General features: G+C 48.9%; 1 protein-coding gene across 1 annotated transcript in view; it reads left to right on the top strand.

The window, feature by feature from the left end:
• The first annotated feature begins 587 nt into the window (after positions 1–587).
• The window catches only part of RBM19 (RNA binding motif protein 19), a 111,965-nt gene continuing 94,146 nt past the window's right edge, over positions 588–18,406 (top strand). Inside the window, exons 1-13 of the mRNA XM_065417675.1 lie at positions 588–670; positions 1,710–1,892; positions 2,976–3,107; positions 3,331–3,369; positions 3,994–4,216; positions 7,470–7,756; positions 9,693–9,773; positions 10,138–10,216; positions 11,358–11,429; positions 12,804–13,004; positions 14,950–15,080; positions 15,600–15,721; positions 16,302–16,398. Of these exons, the coding sequence (XP_065273747.1) occupies positions 635–670; positions 1,710–1,892; positions 2,976–3,107; positions 3,331–3,369; positions 3,994–4,216; positions 7,470–7,756; positions 9,693–9,773; positions 10,138–10,216; positions 11,358–11,429; positions 12,804–13,004; positions 14,950–15,080; positions 15,600–15,721; positions 16,302–16,398 (1,683 nt within the window). The 5' untranslated portion in view covers positions 588–634. The remainder of the gene's footprint in view (positions 671–1,709; positions 1,893–2,975; positions 3,108–3,330; positions 3,370–3,993; positions 4,217–7,469; positions 7,757–9,692; positions 9,774–10,137; positions 10,217–11,357; positions 11,430–12,803; positions 13,005–14,949; positions 15,081–15,599; positions 15,722–16,301; positions 16,399–18,406) is intronic.

Here is an 18,406-nt window from a genome sequence, read left to right as displayed (position 1 = left end):
CCCCAGCCTGTGCCCCCCAGGCCTGCACGCTCCCCCCAGCCTGTGCCCCCCCGCCCTGCCTGTGCCCCCCAGCCCTGCACGCTCCCCCCAGCCCTGCCTGTGCCCCCCAGCCCTGCACGCTCCCCCCAGCCTGTGCCCCCCCGCCCTGCCTGTGCCCCCCAGCCCTGCACGCTCCCCCCAGCCTGTGCCCCCCAGCCCTGCACGCTCCCCCCAGCCCGGCCCGGGTTTGCATGCACCGCTGCTCCGGTTTGCGGGGCCCAAGCGCCCCATGCCTGGACTGAGGCTCCAAGCCGGGCAGGGCTGGGTCCGTTCCCGCCCCGCTAAGCAGCGCAGGGCAGCCAGCGCCCCCTGCTGACCGCACCTCGGCACTACACCCACAGGAGGAGGCGGCCCCCTTCCCAGATTCGCGCATGCGCATTAGCTACCCGGAAGTGGGGGGGACCGACCCTCCCCCTGCCGCAGCGTTTCCCCGTCCCTTGGCCTCCTCGCACGTGCGTGCCGTGCTGCCGTTAGGGCGATCACGTGACTCGCGGCGGGCAAGATGGCGGCGGCCAGCGGGAGGCGTGAGCGGCTCTGAGCGCGGGGGGCTCCGTCTCTGAGCGGGGAACGGGCGGGCCCGGGGCCCCTCCCCGCCATGTCGCGCCTCATCGTGAAGAACCTGCCGAGCGGGGTGAGTCCGGGGTGGGGGCGATCCGCCTGGGAGGGGCCAGCCGCGGGGTCCCCACTTGCGGGGGAGGCGGGGGATGGGCATAGCCCTGAGGGGGTCCCCATTTATGGGGTAGGTGGGGGAATGGGCATAGACCTTGGGGGGAGTCTCCTCTTGGGGGGAGAGATAAATTTGGGAAGGGGGGTTGGGGGAGGAGGAAGGATGGCTGTAGTCCTAGGCGGAGGTGGATTGTGGGGAAGGGGTGGGCTTAGTCTGGGTGGTGGTCCTACATGCAGAGGAGGGTAGGATGTAGCCCTGGGGACGAGAGGTGAAGCGAGGGAAGGGTCCAACTTGGGGAGGGATGGTTTGGGTCCTGTGGGGGAGTAGAGGTAAATTGGGGGGGTGCACTTGGCAAGGAGGAGAGGAGGATACAGTCGGGGGGGGGTCCCATGTGGTGCACTGTGTGGGCTATAGCTGTGGGGGTGGGGGGAGAGGTGAGTGGGGGTATCCCATATTGGAGAAGGGCAAGGAGAGTTTGGGGCCAGGTTTAAGGTGAGTTGTTTGGGCTGGAGGGACAAGGGCTAGGGGCTGCCCCTAAGTTGCAGGACTGGGGGCACAAGTTGGGGATTGCTCTGCTTTTTAGGTCTGAAGGGTCTCACTCTCACTGACCATTATGCCAGGATCCTTACCCTGGGCAAGGAGGAGCTTACTTCTTAGTCATGTGGTGGTTGCTGTTTGTTCTGGGTCAGTGACAGACTTGTGCTTTACAAGGCACCAATACAGAGCCCCTGCTCTGAAGAGCTTGGTCTGACAGACAGATATAGAGACAACAGGACTGGCTAGCAAACTGAGAGGGAATTTGACTATTATCAATATAACTTGTACTTTAATATTAGGGTGATGAGGGCTACAGCAGTGGTGCCCTAAACATTGTGTTTCTGAGGCATCATAAAGATGAAGCCCAAGTGTACTTCGACTGTGAGCTTTTCAGTGCAAAGACTTGTCTATAAACCACCTTCCACCCTTTTGATGTGCCTCCCTGATGCCCATCCTCTTTTTGCAGATGAAGGAAGATCGCTTCCGGAAGCTGTTTGCAGCCTTTGGCACGCTGACTGATTGCAGCCTGAAATTCACCAAGGATGGCAAGTTCCGCAAGTTTGGATTTATTGGCTTTAAGTCCGAAGATGAAGCTAAAATGGCAATGAATCATTTCAACAAAAGTTTCATAGACATGGCCAGAATCACGGTGAGTTGGCCTTAAGATGAAATGTTTGCTTCTTTCTCTGGGAGAAGTTTGCTACTTGATATTATTTTACTCTTTAGGATGAACTAATCGTGTTTGTGTATGTAGAGGAGGAGGGGAGCTTCGCTAAACCCAACTGGCTATACTTCAGTGGTGGAGCCTTGTTTATGGACTGATTCTCAGGCATCCCGGTGACTTGTGTTAGTAATTATCCCTGCTGCTGTTCATGGAGCCAGGTTTGATTCCTAGTCTCTTGCTCCCCCCCCCCGCAGCAAGGGCTAGGAGTACTGTGGAAGCTAAGGAAAGAGTCCTTTGCCCAGTATCCAGCCTGAATAAGCAGGCTATGTGCTGGGCAAATATGTGGGAGATCAAATCCTTCCCTTCCTCTGTCCCCACGAGCCGCAGAGCAGCTGTGGAGCTGTTGACTACTTGGGCCCAGTAGCTGGAATATATTCTCAGACTCCATTCAGGGGTTGGGGACAGGAGGATCTGCCGTGTGGATACTTCAACGTGATCAACATGGCATTCCCCCAGCATCCTATTTCCCTGGACTCAGTGGGACCATACCAGTTCCTCTGCCAAGGGAGCCACTGCAGCGGTAGGGCATGATCTTCAGCATTTGATCTTCAAGCAGAGGAAGGCAGATGAAAATCTTCTTAATTTTGGTCAGGTTGATGGTAAGGGGAGCAGTCGGACTCAGGTCTGCAATACAAATTGAATCGGTTGAGTTAGTCTGCTCGATCCTTTGCTCCAGCAGTGCTGGTCTAGGCTAGGCTGATTTAAAGTCTCAGATTTCTGGGCTGAAGTTGTGTGTACGCTTCTTAACGTTATTTAAGAAATTTACATTTTCTCTTGTTTTATGGAGACAATGCACTGGATGACAGTGGAGAACATAACAGTTTGTTTGAATATGTCCAAAAATGATTAATATAATTACAGGCTTCCCTCCACTGAAGAGCCATAAACATATGGTTCTGAATGGGCCCTTAGCATGGTAGTGTCTAAGCCTTTCTACTTTAAATGCAACTGAAATAATAAAAAGTAGGACTTGTTAAAAGGGGGCTCCTTGTTGGTGGCTCTTTTCAGGTAGAGTTCTGTAAATCATTCGGTGACCCATCGAAGCCCAGAGCTTGGAGCAAACACTCCCAGAAGCCTTCTGCACCAGAGAAACCCGCCGATAAGCCCAAAACGAGTCCAGCTCCCACGGAGACAAAGAAAGTAAGTCGCACTTGCTTTCCTCGGGTATGCCACATGGCCATCAGTGACTTTGTCTGGGGAAGTGCACCCTGGTGCCTGCAGCAGGGGATCTGGAATTCGGGGATCCTGTGTCCTATTCCTGGTTTACCATTCGCTTGTGATCTTAGTGAGCACTTTCTGCCTTTTTCCTGATCTGTATAATGGGTTCGTGGCTATCTGAAAAGTGTGTGTTTGCTTCTTTCAGGATAAAAAGAAGAAAAATACAACCGGAAACTTAAAAGAGGTGAGTTGAGAAGAGCAGCATGTGAAAATTGTCCATTTGAGAAGAGTTTGATATAGAAAGTATGGGGTAGAAATTGCTGAGTAGTCTCTGCATCGATCCTGTTCTCGGAGCCGGGACTTCTGGGTTCTGTTCCCAGCTTGAGCAAGTCACTTGACCTTTCTGCGTCTGTTTCCTCATCTGTAAAATAGTGAACTTTGTAGTTGTCTCTGTTGCGTGCTTAAAGTGCTTTGACATCCTCAGGTTAAAGGTGCTTTATAGAAGTGCAAAATACTTATTAGACCATTAAGAATTTCACTTGTTGCCTCAGAGTTACTGTCTGCACTTGTGTTTAATTAGTAGCATTATAATTAGGAAGGAGTACTGCTTCCAAGGCTGTTGATTCAGGTGAGACAGGTGGTTTAACTATGATGTAGCCTATAACACTGGATGTAAATTCATGAATGAAGCATAATTGTCCGCATCTCATGGAAGGGAAATCAGCCCTGGCAGGTGAAAAGCAGACTCCTTCCCTTGAGATCTTATCTGCGAGGAATTACAGTTTAGATCACAGTGACCCTGATCTAAACTTGGCTACATGCCCCAGTGTCTGTCTTTACTACTCATGTGTGTTGTTTTTTCCAACAGCTGGAAGGAGATGAGGCATTCAGAGAATTTTTGGTGGTTCATCAAAAACGGACTCAAGTGGCCACTTGGGCTAATGACATGTTGGCGGAGGAGCCCAAGACTGGGAAATCGAAGCCGGTGGATGATTATCTGAACTTTGACTCGGATGAGTCAGAGGAGCTCAGCGAAGAGGAGGAGGGCAGGGGCAAGCGCCACAAGGAGCACGAAACCGCAGGCACCAAAAGTAAATTTCTCCCTCTGCTCTGTTCATCCTTCTCTTCAATGGTGTACTGATGTGGGGCCTGATCCTGCGGCATGCTGAGCAGCTCCTGGAAAATGCTGTGTGCCCTCCGATCCCATTGGAGGTGTTGGGAATTGCCGTAGCTCAGCACCTCACAGGATCGAGCCCTATATCCCAAAAGAGGAGATACTAACTATGGTTTCAGCATGTTTTATCAGTGTGGGTAACAAAGGGTGAGGCCCTCAGTCCCTCTCCACTGAGCCTGAACAATCTGAACTGCCGACTCCCTGGTTCGTCTGCCCAAGTGAATCTCTCCCATGCCTCAGTTTCCCCTCCCCTTTATCCATGTTGTCTGTTTACATTGTGAGCTCTTTGGGTCAGGGATTGTGTGTGCATACGGTACCTAACACAATATGGCTGTAATTTTGATCAGAGCCTCTAGGTGCTACTGGAAATCAAATAATTGACTGAACTGAACTCTTTTTAGGTGACACATTTAAGTAACTATCACAGATTGAGGTGTCCATAGAGAGGGTTTTGGAACAAACTTATACATTAAACAGTAATTAGTCACCAGTGTTCTGAAGAAACTCAAATATGAGATTGCAGAACTACTAACTGTGGTATGTAACTTATTGCTTAAATCAGTCTCTGTACCAGAGGACTGGAGGATATCTAATGTGACACGTATTTTAAAAAAAAAAAGTTCCAGAAGCAATCATGGCAATTATAAGCTGGTAAACCTAACTTCAGTACCAGGCAAATTGGTTGAAACTATAGTAAAGAACGGAATTTTCAGACATATAGATGAACACACTGTATTGGGGAAGAGTCAATACAGCTTCTGTAAAGGGAAATCGTGCCTCCCCAATCTATTAGAATTCTTTGAGGATGTCAACAAACACATGGACAAGGGTGATCCAGTGAACTTGGACTTTCAGAAAGCCTTTGACAAGGTCCCTCACCAAAGGTTCTTAAGCAAAATCAGCAGTCATAGGGTAAGAGGGAAGGTCCTCTCATGGATCAGTAACTGGCTAAAAGATAGGAAACAAAGTGTAGGAATAAATGCTCAGTTTTCACAGTGGAGAGAGGTAAATAGCGGGCTTCCCCAAGTGTCTGTATTGGGACCAGTGCTGTGCAATACATTCATAGATCTGGAAAAAAGGATAAACAGTCAGGTGGCAAAGTTTGTAAACAATATAAAATTACTCAAAATAGTTAAGGCTAAAGCTGACTGAGAACAGTTACAAAGCGATCTTACAAAAACTGGGTGACTGGACAAGAAAATGCAAATGAAATTAGGTGTTGATAAATGCAAAATAATGCACATTGTAAAAATATAATCCCAACTATACACACACAATGATGGGGCCTAAATTAGCTGTTAACAGTCAAGAAAGAAATCTTGGAGTCAAAAAGGCTAACAGAATATTAGGAACCATTAGGAAAAAGATTGATATTTTCTGTCTTCTTATCTTAATGCCACTATATAAAGCCATGGTATGCTCACACCTTGAATACTGTTTGCAATTCTTATCGCCCCAACTCAAAAAAAGATACATTAGAATTGGAAAAAAGTACAGAGAAGGGCAACAAAAATTATTTGGGGATGTGGAACTGCTTCCATATGAGGAGAGATTAAAAAGACTGGGACTGTTCATCTTAGAAAAGAGACAACTAAGGAGGGATATGATAGAGGTCTTTACAGACATAAATGGAGTGGCGAATAAGGAAAAGTTATTTACCTTTTCTCATAACACAAGAACCAGGGATCACCCAATGAAATTAATAGGCAGTGGTTTCAAAACAAACATAAGGAAATACTTCTTCACACAACACACAGTCAACCTGTGAAACTTGTTGCTGGGGATGTTGTGAAGGCCAAAAATAGAACCGGGTTCAAAAAAGAATTAGAGTTCTTGAAGGATAGGGCCATCAATGGCTATTAGCCAGGATGGTCAAGCATGCAGTCCCATTCCCTGGGTGTCTCTAAGCCTCTGACTGCCAGAACTGGACAACAGGGGATGGATTTCCCAGTTCTGTTCCCTCTGACTGGCCCCTGTTGGAAGACAGGCTACTGGGCTAGATGGACCAGTCTGGCCATTCTTATGTTCTTATGCACATTTTACAAATACCTGTGTCCCTTCTATTTTTTTAAAGATTTCTCTTTGAATCTTGGCAAACTCAGAAGTGGTTAAGGTTTTAAATATCAAGTGAGGACAAGAATAACAACCCCTAGCTCTTATCTAGCGCTTTTCGTCAGGAGATCTCAAAGCGCTTTACAAAGGAGGCCAATAACTGGGGAGAAATGTAGGTCGCCGGTGAATCAATGAACAAATGCACATATATCCTGGCCGCGTACCGTGCTTCAGATTTCAGCCGAGAGTCTGATACTCGTCTGCCTATTGGTTTCCATTTGCAAACCAAACCCCAAAGTCAGCTCCTCTGTAAGTTGTGCTCGCGGCTAGTCCATGCAAAACCACACTTGTATTACTGTTACCTTGGCTCCTTCCCTGCCACCCAACTCCATCTTTGTTCACCTGTCACACCTTGTCCTAAACTAAGATGAAATTTTCTGGAGCAGGGTTTGTCTTATGCCTGTATAGTGCCCAGCACTTCAGTGCCTTGGGTGCTGTAGTGATATGGATAACTAGTAATGAAGAACCCATTAACATGTGTTTCCATGTCCTTGTGTATTGCTGATCCAACTTTTTAAATAGCAGAGTGTTTTTAGTGCCAGGGAAAGGCCGACAGCCTGGAAAGCCAAAGCCTTCTGTTGATCCCTGTAGGATGAACGTTAGCAGAGCAGGATTCTCCCCGCTGTATGGAAAACCTCAGTGGTAGGAGGGAGGCATTCAGATCCATGGCCTGTTTAGTCCTTGGCCTGTTTGCTGAGAGAGTGTAATGCCAATTGCACTGGTGACTTGTGATGGGACCCCTCTCTGCTGGGTATCACCAGACCATCTAATCAATATCACCCAACAGCCCATTGGATAGTAACAGCTTCTCATCCTTACCAGCTGTGGCTGGATTTGATCACCTGACCCGAGAAGAGGCAAGGGGATTGGTACTGGGATGTAAAACCTGAGCCATCCTCTGGTGCCTCCTGTGCATATAGGGCGTCTGCTCTTGCAGTAGCCCAGCTGGGCAAAGGGCATGTGGGGGCTTGTGCTGCTATGGGCCGTTTGCCCCACTGGGGAAAAGGGGTGTGTGAGCATGCCCAATATCTAATGCCCATCTCTCTTCTCTCTGGCAGTAAAGAAGAGCCCCAGAGAAAAGGCAGCTGCCAGGACAGAGCTCTCCGATATGGATTACCTGAAATCTAAAGTGGTGAAAGATTCCTCGTCTTCCTCATCCGAGGAGGAGAGTGAGGAGGACCAGCTGGACAGTGAGCAGCATGAGGGGGGAAGCGAGGATGAGAAGGAGCCCAGCAGCTTGGAAACTGTCGGTGCCCAGGTGGAAAAAGGGGCAGAGCTGGAAGGACAGAGCAAAGGGCAGGGGACAGTGGTGGAGAGGAAGAAGAAGAAAGGAGCAACATTGGAGGTATAACCGAATTAGAGATGGGCCTGAGTTGTAACCCTGGGTGCCAGCTCCCCTGCAGCTTGGCTCTGGAGTTGAACTTGGCAGCTGCGGTCCATCTCCATTCCTACGGGGAGAGATTTCCAAATCTAATGGTCTGTGTCCTCCTGTCCCTCCCGTAACACTGGGTTTGCAATGAATAATCACTGTATCTATTCTAAATAGATGCATTTGTGAGAGAGGGAGGATGGCCCGGTGACTAGGGACTTGGGAGACATGGGTTCACGTGCCTTCTCTGCACAGGATGCTGCCAGGAAACACAGGCATGAACGGGGAGCAAGGTCCCCATTCATTTGAGCGATCTCATAAAGGCAAACACCGTAGTAGCAGCCATTCAGGATGTAGCAAGCACAGACGCGAAGTTTTGGGCCTGCGCCTGATTTTAGTCAAACCCAGATATAACACAGTGCATGGACAGTTTGTGTTTTGGGTTCAGTTCCCTTCTGTGCCACAGACTTCCTGTGCAAACTTGGGCAAGTCACTTAGTGTGTCTGGCTCAGTTCCTCTGCTGTACAATGGGGATAATAGTTGCCTACCTCACGGGGGTATTATGAGGTGCTCTGACAGTACAATGATGGGGGGCCATATAAATACCTATGCTTTTGTTTTGTATGTCTCCCCGTTTAGCGTTTTGTTTCAAAGGGGCAGTTTTCCATAGTGGTCTCAAAATCAGTCCCCCTTGGTGGTCAAGTTGTGGGGCAGTGCATGGAGAAATGTGAAAGCAGATTAAATTATTTGACCATTGAAGGGAATTTAATGGTACGTTCCCTTACTGTTACATCATTAGGCTAGGTCAGATACTCTGAAGTCTTTGGGGATGTAATTGGAGCCATCTTACCGGCTGCCTTTGTCTAGTATGCCTTGTTAGTCACAGGATGCCCAGGGCATATGTACAGGATTACTGCCCTTAGTAGTGATTAATCCTGTGTTTTACTGTCTCGCCCAGGTCGCACTGTAACTGACTAGACATGCTAGCCAAAACTTTGAAAAATGACTAGAGATTTTCGTTGCCCAACTTGACCGACCTTGAAGAGGCCTGAATTTTAGAGGATGGGTGCTTGGTGCACTCCGAAATTTGGAGCCCTTTAAGATGTCTCACATACAGTTGGCCACGCGGAATCACCAGCTGTTTTATGAACACTCTGGTACCTGTGACTTTCCCTGACTGTGGGGGTTGCGTCTCTAAGTACCCAAGCAAGGAACGGGCAGAAACTGGGAACTAGTTATCTGCATGCAGGCTCAGGCCTTTGACCTTAAATAAGGCAGGAACCTCATGGAGTAACAGAGCTGCAGGCCAAACTAGGGCGGGTGCTGTATATATGTGGGATCTGTTAGACCCACTGGAGGGCTGAAAGCTTGAGGCTCTCTAAGGCAGGGCTTGGAAAACCTACTGGCCTGCCAACTAGCCACATCTACATGTCAGAAGCTGATATAAAAGATGAGGTGGAGATCCAGGGGTAACCCATTTATGTGAATCCCAGCCCTTCCATCTCCAAGCTTCTGGGATTCCCTGATTGCTGCCCAAGGGTGGAAGGGGTGTTTGTCTATCTTTCATATCCCATGTGTGCCCATCAACCATAGAGTATCAGTGCCTAACTGAGCCCTCTACCCCACCTCCAGCTGTTGGAAGGGACGAAGCGCTGTCCCTCTCTGTTTCCGCCCTATCCGAGTCTCCTGACTCTGTATGTGAGGAGTGGGAGTGAGTCATCTGTTACTCTGTCCTTACCAGCAAGCAGGAGGCTGGGGAAAGACTAGCTCCCTGGCATCAGGCCTCCAGCTCTCCTATCTGTACACTGTGCGGCCGGCCACGGTTGTCTGTTGGTCTGGAAACTGTTCCAGATTAAACCTCTTGCTAAGGATGACTTTTCAAATGTTGTGTCTCACTTTTTCCTCTGTCCAGCTGAAGAATCGGGCCAACCCCAATGTAGCCACCACGCCGTACACAGTGAAGCTGCGCGGTGCCCCGTTCAATGTCACTGAGGTATGTGCTCTGCCATCGTGGCCTTCCCGCTCCCTCGTTTAGGGCTTAAATCGTGCTTGCAACAGGGAAGAGGACGATGGTCCTTGGATTCCCAAGGTCTACTATTTAGCAGTCAGCAACTGAAACCAGCACGTGCTGTGCAGGGGCATCTAGGTATCTGCAAGTTGATGGGTTAGTTATGAGACTGGAATCTGGCTTGGTATGTTTAGACTGTAGAGGGTCCCTTGGACTCTAAGTCTGTCCCTGGCTGTGTTTATGAAAGGTTTTTGTAGGATCTACTCAGCATTCGTAACATTTACAAAAGTAGGCCCCCGAAATCGGCCCGACTTGCTAAAATTCTTGTTTTCCTCTTTTCTATTTGCAGCAAAACGTTCGAGAATTCCTCTTGCCCCTGAAGCCGGTGGCAATCAGGATAGCAAGAAACGTACATGGGAATAAGACAGGTACTGGCTGTGGGGGGTTGTGCATTGTGGGAGCAGGAGACAGCAGAGATTTCCGTGCTGGCCTTTGCTGTCTCCTGTAGCTGTGGTTCCAAATCGCTACGAATTGCCCCATTTCTCATACCTCAAATTCCTTTGACTTACTCCAATCTCCTTACCTTAGGCTAGGTCTACACTAGTGGGGGGGGGAGAAGGGTCAACCTAAGATACGCAACTTCAGCTACGCGAATATCTTGGGTCGATTTACCTGGCCGTGAGGACGACGGCGAGTTGACTGCTGCTGCTCCACCGTTGACTCCGCTTCCTTCCGCCTCTTGCCGCGGTGGAGTTCCGGAGTCGACAGCAGAGCGATCGGGGATCGATTTTATCGCGTCATTGATTGATCACTACCCGCCGATCCAGCGGGTAGTGTAGACGTACCCTTAGAATGGAGTTATGAGGAGTGACACCGTCAAAATGGTGTCCTTTGCCCTACAGCTCTGTTCCCTGTGTGCAGTGGGCCACTTTGGTTTGCTTTGCTGACCAGTGGGATTTATTGCTTTCTGCAACTCCAAGCTCCGCAGAACCAAATGGGAGATGGCTTCTGTTCTGGTTCATGCATCTTCTATAGAACTGTTAACCAAATTCCAGTTAGAGGTCCTTTACCTTGAGGTTCAGCTCTTAACCACACCTGGAACCGAGTTGGGTCATGGTTATTGGTGATGGTGCGTGGACCAGAAGGGACACAAAATGAATCCAGGGCTGGTAGTGTGTTTCCAATGTGTATTGTTTTCTTTTCATAACCTTAGGGGGGTGCATCTTCTATCCCGTCATTAATTCGAGGCATGTAAAAACATATGGAACGCATGGGGTGTAGCTGCCAAATCAGTTTAAGACCATTTACATGCACACAAACAAGAACAAAAGTCATCTTAAACAATCATTTCTCTTTAATGAAAGATCCCTTCCTGTCTGAAATCTGATAGTTGTTTTCAGCCCAGAGTCAGTTTGTAATGGGAGCTAAACACGTGTTTATGGAGATCTAATACAGAAAAAGCTGGCATCATTAGGTTGTGCTTAACTGGCTAGTTAGTGCCAGTGTGTGTGTACGTACGCACATCCGCATACCCCAGGTGGTGCTCAATTGAACCTGATTTCCTTCCAGGTTACGTCTTTGTTGATTTCAACGGCGAGGAAGAAGTACAGAGAGCCTTGAAACGAAACAAGGAATACATGGGTAAGGGCAGCTTGTAGGTCCTCGTTACTGACTGTAATGGGTCTGTGGGTGTTGTGATGCTCTGCTGTAAGCCCTGTTTGCTGTTAAAGTGTCAAGTGGATTCTGGTCTGTCTCTTGATTTTGCTCTGGCAGGAAATGATGTCGATCACGCTCGCAGGCCAAACGCAAAGAGCAGCATGATCTACAACCCTGAGTCTGTTGCTCAGGTTCATTAAAGAACCAAATGCTAAACTGTCGCAACCTAACCAAGTAGTATGGGGTTGGGAGAGCAGGGCGGGTCATAAATAAGCTGTCGGACTCTGGCCCAGGTTGGTATTGGCTGAAAGCTGTCGTCATCTGCTGACTGGCTGGCCTCTGTGAACCAAGTTAGTGGATTTCAGTCCAGTAGCCACATCACAAATCCCACTCTTTCAGTTGGGAGTCTGAGCAGAGAGGTCAAGGATTGGCTGGGTCTTGGGCACTCTTCCCTTTTCTTCCCCAAAAGTCCCACCATGACAATGGGACCGAAGCTTGCTGTGTAGCAGCCTATGCTGTATCTCTGTCTCTGGCTGTATAGAGAGCTCTGACCTGTCAATGCAGCATGTTTCACCCGCACTAACCCTCCTGCAAGAAACCTTTCAGGGAGCAGGCCCAATCTTGGGATCTCTGCTGTACAGGCCAAATGCTGCAAGCTCACTCTCAAAGTCACTTCTCCGGTATCTTCAAAAACGTCAGTGCTCTGGGATCAGAAGCAGTGGGCAAGAAATGAGGAATTCTGTCTTCTCATACTAAATGACACTGAGATGGGCACCATAGAAGCAGTTACAGTAGAACTGCAGCACTTCTGTAGCTCCTGGTGGTAGGCCAAAGCTCCATTATGCACCTGGGAGAAGTGTCTTGGTCGTTCCATTTGTCTTAAACCTAAAAACGATGATTTAAACCTGGCTGGGATGGCACAGTGGGTTAGTGCTGGAGCCCTGTGTTCAAATCCTGCTCTTATCCCAGTCCTCAATGAAAGCTGGTCCTATATTGCAAAACCATTATTGCGTGGAAGCCCAGGACTGGAATGGAGAGGGGTCATGAGAACTGGAATGCGCTGCCCTGACTCTGTGAGGCGTCTGGCCAGTGGCGTTCTCTCATTTTGAGGTGCAGCATGCTTTCCCCAAAACATCATTAACATTCTTCTCCCAGAGATGGGGTGGGCTGCATTCATTTGGTGGGGGGGAGGGGGCATTCCACAGGAGGTCAGTGGAGTTTTGCCAGCTTACATCGGCAGTACATTTGGCCCAGTATCTTTAGAGACGGCCATATGTTTTCATTGTCTGGGCTCAGGTCCGGCTGAGGCCTTTGGAAGTGCCTGAGATGTAAGGTTCCCCTCTGTGTTGTGTGCGGCAGGTGGGCGCTACATTGAGGTGTTCCGAGAGGAGAGTGGGCTGAAGATGAAGCTCACCCGGAAGGGCGAAGACCAGCCCTGGCAAAGGAGGAAGAAGGCTGATGAGGAAGAGGAGGACCTCTCGGAGTCAGGAAGGCTCTTTGTCAGGAATCTCCCTTACACTAGCACCGAGGAGGACTTGGAGCAAATATTTTCCAAATATGGTAGGGAATGGAGCTCCACTCAGCTTTCTGCTTCCCCCCAGCAATCTGAGGGTTAATCATCTTGCCTGGCTCTCAGGGCTTATTTGGGTGCAGGGGAGGAGACAGCTGTGGTACTCTGTTAGCCTGCAGATGCCCAGATACTACAGGGATGGGCACCATTTTAAAACTAAATCTTTACAACTGGAACCCATTTCAAAACTCACGGTCATGTTTGACCTCCTGGTTGGCAATCTCTGTATGGAGGCCATCTATGGAGGAGGCCATCTAGGCTGAATTCCCTTCCACCTCCATGACATCTCCTCCTAGCTCAGGGTTGAGTAGGATTTATGGAGCCCCAGTGTGCCACTGGAAGAGAGAAGATTGGGTGATGAACTGCCTCTCCTTCTGGCCCCGGATAGATCTGGCTGGCCTGTAAGTTGCCTAGTCAATGCAGCGCATCAAGAGGCCATGTTCCTCATGTCTAGATGCCTGGGGAATCAAGGCACATTGCTAGTGGGGATGTTATTCCTGGGGGAATTCTGCGCCACTGTGCATGTGCAGAATTTATGTCCCCCGCAGATTTCCTTGCTTCCCTGCAGAAAAATGACTTTCTGTTGGGGAAGCAAAAGGAAGCCACGAGTGGTCATGTGACTTTCCCCAGCAGTGTGTTTTGGGTGCCCAGGGCAGCTGGCAGAGAGGTAAATCACTATGGGGCAGGGGGCGGGACTGGGGAAGACTTGGCTGGTGGCTTCTACCCTGTACCTAGCTCAGCTGCTAGGCTGGGCTGGGGAGGACGGGACTTCCTCTTCCCCTGCATGGCATCTGGGGCCGGGTCAGACCCACCCCCAGATTTCTTCCCTGGTTGCAGGAAGCTCTGCAAACTCTCTTACCCCCCTGCTTCCTGTACCCATTGCTCCTCAGCTGCAGGGGTGGGTTCCCTGTACAGGGAGCTGCTCCCCCATCCGCCCAACCCCTGTAAATCCAGACCCCTTCATACCCAACCCTCCTGCTGAGCCCCAATTCCCCTGCACCTCGACCACCCCGACGAGCCACCCGCATCCCCACCCCACCGAGTCCCCACTAGTTGCACCTGGATCCCCACCCCACTGAGTCCCACTCCCCCAGCATCTAGACCCCCCACTGAGCCCCACACACCTCCCTGCTGAGCCCTATCCCCCCCTATACCCAGAGCGCGCCCCCCGCTGAGCCCCAACCACCTTCACCTGGACCCCCCTGCAGAGTCCCATTACCATTGCACCCAAAAAACCCCAACAAGCCCTTGTGCATCCAGATCGCACTCCCCGCACCCAGATCCCCCACTGAGCCGCCCACACCAGATTGCCCCACACAGAACCCTCTCAACCCACACCTGGATCCCCCCCACACTAAGTCCCTCCACACTTGAATCCTGCCTTGCTGAGCCTGCCTGCCCACACCTGGTGCACCTGGCAAGGAGGGGCAGGGGCCTGGGGTGTTTCTGGGGCAGGCCCGGTCCTTGCACTGTATCGGTTGGGTGCAGCCTCACTGCTGAGTCCGTGTCCTGGAGGAGTGGGGGTGAAGATGTACAGTGATCTCCCACCTCTGGGCAGCCAGTGGCCTGTGCTTCCCAATGCCATGCTGGAGCCTCCACATTTATTTGACAAATAAAATTTGCAGAATTTTAAAATACTGTACGCAGAATTTTTAATTTTTGGCACAGAATGCCCTCAGGAGTAGGATGTGGGGGAAGTTGGTATTCCTGCTGGCTTGTACCAACTTGGTAAATAAAGGTTTCCGTATCCATGCGGTCAACCCTTGAGCAGGCCCAGATTCTCTGAACGCACATCTCCTTGCACGTGCTAAGCTGACCCAACTTTCGTGGCTTCGTTCCATCAGCTGGGCTCCTGCAGAAGACACCAGCTCAGAACCCTGCTCTGCAGTGTCTGAGAAGGGGGCATGTCTCATGGAAAGGATTTGCCTTTTGCAGGTCCCCTGTCCGAGATCCATTTCCCCATAGACAGTCTGACCAAGAAACCCAAGGGATTTGCCTTCATCACCTACATGATCCCGGAGCATGCAGTGAAGGCCTTCGCAGAAGTGGACGGGCAGGTGTTTCAGGTACAGTGACACTAACTCGCCTGCATGGTTAGGTTGCAGGGGAGGGGATGTTGGGTCATAAGGATTATTGCCAGAAGGTCAAATGCTTATGGTGGTGCCGTTGTGCACTGCTCAATGGGATGCTCAGCGCATTGAGGAACAGAGTGCTGTTAAGATGGGAAGGCCTAGGGCAGCAGTGTAGCAGCACCAGTTTGCGTGGGCCAGTGGGTTCCGAAAACTCCAGGCTGCTGCTAGCTTGGTGCCATGCAGAGATCATATGCTGTTACCAGAGGGAAAGAGGTTGGAGTTCATTGATCTTTCAAACTCCCTGCTGGGCTGCTCTGGTGAGTTGCGTTGATGCCAGCCTGAAGTGGCAGAGAAGGAAGGGGAGTTCCTCCCAGGTCAGGTTGAAAGGCCATCGTGGGAGGAAGTTGCATGGGAGTGCTGCACTGACTAGTTCATCTTACCTTGAGGCAGTGAGACTTTTTTTTCCTGAATGTGGATTCAGAGGCACTAGGTCTTATACTGTCTGTCTCCTAGGGCAGGATGCTGCATGTGTTACCTTCCACCATAAAGAAGGAAGAAGGGGAGAACCTAGATGCTGAAGGATCCTCTTCCTACAAGAAGCAGAAAGAGTCCAAGGACAAAGCAAACAGTGCCAGGTACAGAGGGGAACGGCGTCACACAGCAGGAGCCTTTTGTTTTAATATGGCACTAACTGCAGAATTCCCCTCTGGGACCAGAATTGAAATGTGTGCGGCTTCTCTAGGGGGTGTATTAAGGAACAGGGCCAGGAAAATTACCATTACGTTGCCCCTTCCTTGACTCTAGTGTCCTCGCATCTTCTCTCTTTCTGGCCTCGGCTCAGCCAAAGAACAGGGATGCTTTTTTGGCTCATAGGAGTTGCCTTACGAGATCAGTCCTTCTAATCCAGTGTCCTAACTCCAGCGGTGGCAGGCTAAACAGAGCCCAGCCAATGCTCTGTAACTGTTTAGGAGTGAAGAATGTCCTATTCCACTGAAATATGCAGCCTTTCTGTTTTCTCTCCCACTACTTACAACCCGCTTGCTCCCCCATCCTCCTCCACATTTTATCCTCTACCCTTCCTCCCATTCAGTTTGTGATCCTTGTTGGCCCGCTGGGTGTGTCTTCTGTGTCACTCTGAGGCAGATGCCAGTTGGAAGGTGTGAATGATCTTACAATTTAGGCCTCTTATTTAATTTTCTCTTCCTCGGCCTCTAGCTCTCACAACTGGAACACGCTGTTCATGGGCACGAACGCTGTGGCAGATGCAATCGCACAGAAGTACAATGCCACCAAGAGCCAAGTGCTTGATCACGTGAGTTGGATTCTAGCTGGGGAGCAGCGTTTCAGTCTGTGGATGGAAGCGTGTGGCCTGCAGCTTAAAGGCTGCTGCTTTGGGTGTCTTTCTTTGAAGGGTCTTAGCACACCTCATGGTACCATGAACTACGTTTCCCTTAGTACACGTGTCCATGGAATGCAGGGTGGATTTGATTTAAATCAATTTAATTTAAATCACTAGTTAAGAAGACTCGATTTAATCATGGATTTCTACATAAAAGTGCATTCTTGTATTAAGGTTATAACAACAAACATAGTTTTCACAACTCAGAGATAGATGTAGGTTTCATTTTTAGAAGGTACACTATACCTTTTTAAAGTGATTTATTTTGAAAACTTTTCAGATCAGTTTTACAGCTATATCAGAAAATAAATGATTGGTTATTTCATTTACCAAAGGTAATTGAAGCAGATATTTATGAAGTCACTGGGAGGTGAACTATCTCCAATTCAACAGGTTAATCATTAATATTTGGAGGGTTTTCTTGCCAGGCTGTATTAGGGGGAGAACATCACCAGACAGACATTTAAATTGTTTTGTTTAACTAAAACAACAATGTTATGTATTCTGGATTTTTTTTTCAACAGCAAACATACAATATTTTAACAAAACAAGCATGAATCTTTGAATTTAGTTAAACATTCAAGTTTTTTAAAATCAGGTTTGGTTTTGTTTAAATTGTTTTTAACTAAAATAGCTAAATGAAATATTTTTTAAAAAAAACAACCACCACCATTTTTGCTGTTAACAAGCATGTTATCTCTGGAGACACAAATCCACATTTTGAGAACTGCAAAACTAAGCGTCTCTGATGGTATCTTCTAGACTGAGCACTGAGTCCCATTGGGTAGGTAGAAAGATTAACCTAAATAATCTATACAGAAGCCCCTGGAACTCCATAAAATTGGGTTCCTAATCCATGAACTATTGGAACTCATTTACAAAACTTTTCTTAAACGTTACATGAATATATTGTCTCATTCTATAGAATTAGAATTTATAATCCCTATTCCATGATGAGATACATTATAGTTCAAAGGTATCTTAATTAAAACGATCTTTTGCTTTTTGAGGGAAAAACGTATGATTTAGATAAAAATCTTTTTTTTTTTTTAAATCATTGATTTTTATCCACCCTGATGGAATGGCTCTTGCTGCATCTCAGCTTTTATCTAGACTCTTAGCTCTTTTGGCTGCATAGAGCCTTCATAGTGTGAACCCGAGTGCTGCTGTCTTAACTCGGCACTAACAACTCGATGTGGGCGATATCTGGGAGTTCATCTGAATGGGGGTCACTTGCAGAGTGCTAAATGGAATACAAGGTATATCCAGGCACCTGGGTCATCGTAGGCAGCTCTTTTTACTTAGCAGTGCCCGACATTCCTTCCTGTTCTCTGGGGCGGGGGTTTCAGTAGCACTCGGCATTGGCCTAACGCTGCTCCCATTGAAGTCAATGGGAGTTTTATCATTGAGGTCGATGGGAAGCCGAGTTAGGTGGATGCTTGGTGCGTTTGAAAATCCCGCTGTGAGTGGTAAGCGGGAGGCTGCAGCAGGGTGCCAGGTGGGTCCCAGTGGTGAACAGGGGGTAACAGGCAAACCTGGGCCAGGTGGATCAGACTCCGGTTCAGGAAGCAGGAGCCCCCTCTCTCAAGCAGGTGGCATGTGGTTTCTACCCGCATCTCTAGGTAAATGAGGACATATTGGGCAGGAGTTAATGAGTCTTACAGCGGGTGTTTCAGGCTTTAAAAGGAGCAAGTATGTTTCACAAAAATCATTCCTGGCTCTGCCTGCATAATTGGAACAGTATTCACATGTGTCAGCCTTTCACCTTGGAAGATCTGCAGTATAGCCCACTGAAGTCAGAAGTCACATGCGTGTGACGTCTCCATCTCGTTACTATGGAAAAGTGGTACCAAGCACCCAGTGGCTGGGCTGGGTCTGGTCCCTGTATGCCCATTGTCCAAACCACATGACTTGCATTCTG

This window comes from Emys orbicularis, chromosome 16, assembly GCF_028017835.1.
Source record: "Emys orbicularis isolate rEmyOrb1 chromosome 16, rEmyOrb1.hap1, whole genome shotgun sequence".
Classification (NCBI taxonomy): domain Eukaryota; kingdom Metazoa; phylum Chordata; order Testudines; family Emydidae; genus Emys; species Emys orbicularis.
Note: the sequence above shows the minus strand (reverse complement) of the source record. Positions and strands in the feature narration are given on the sequence as shown.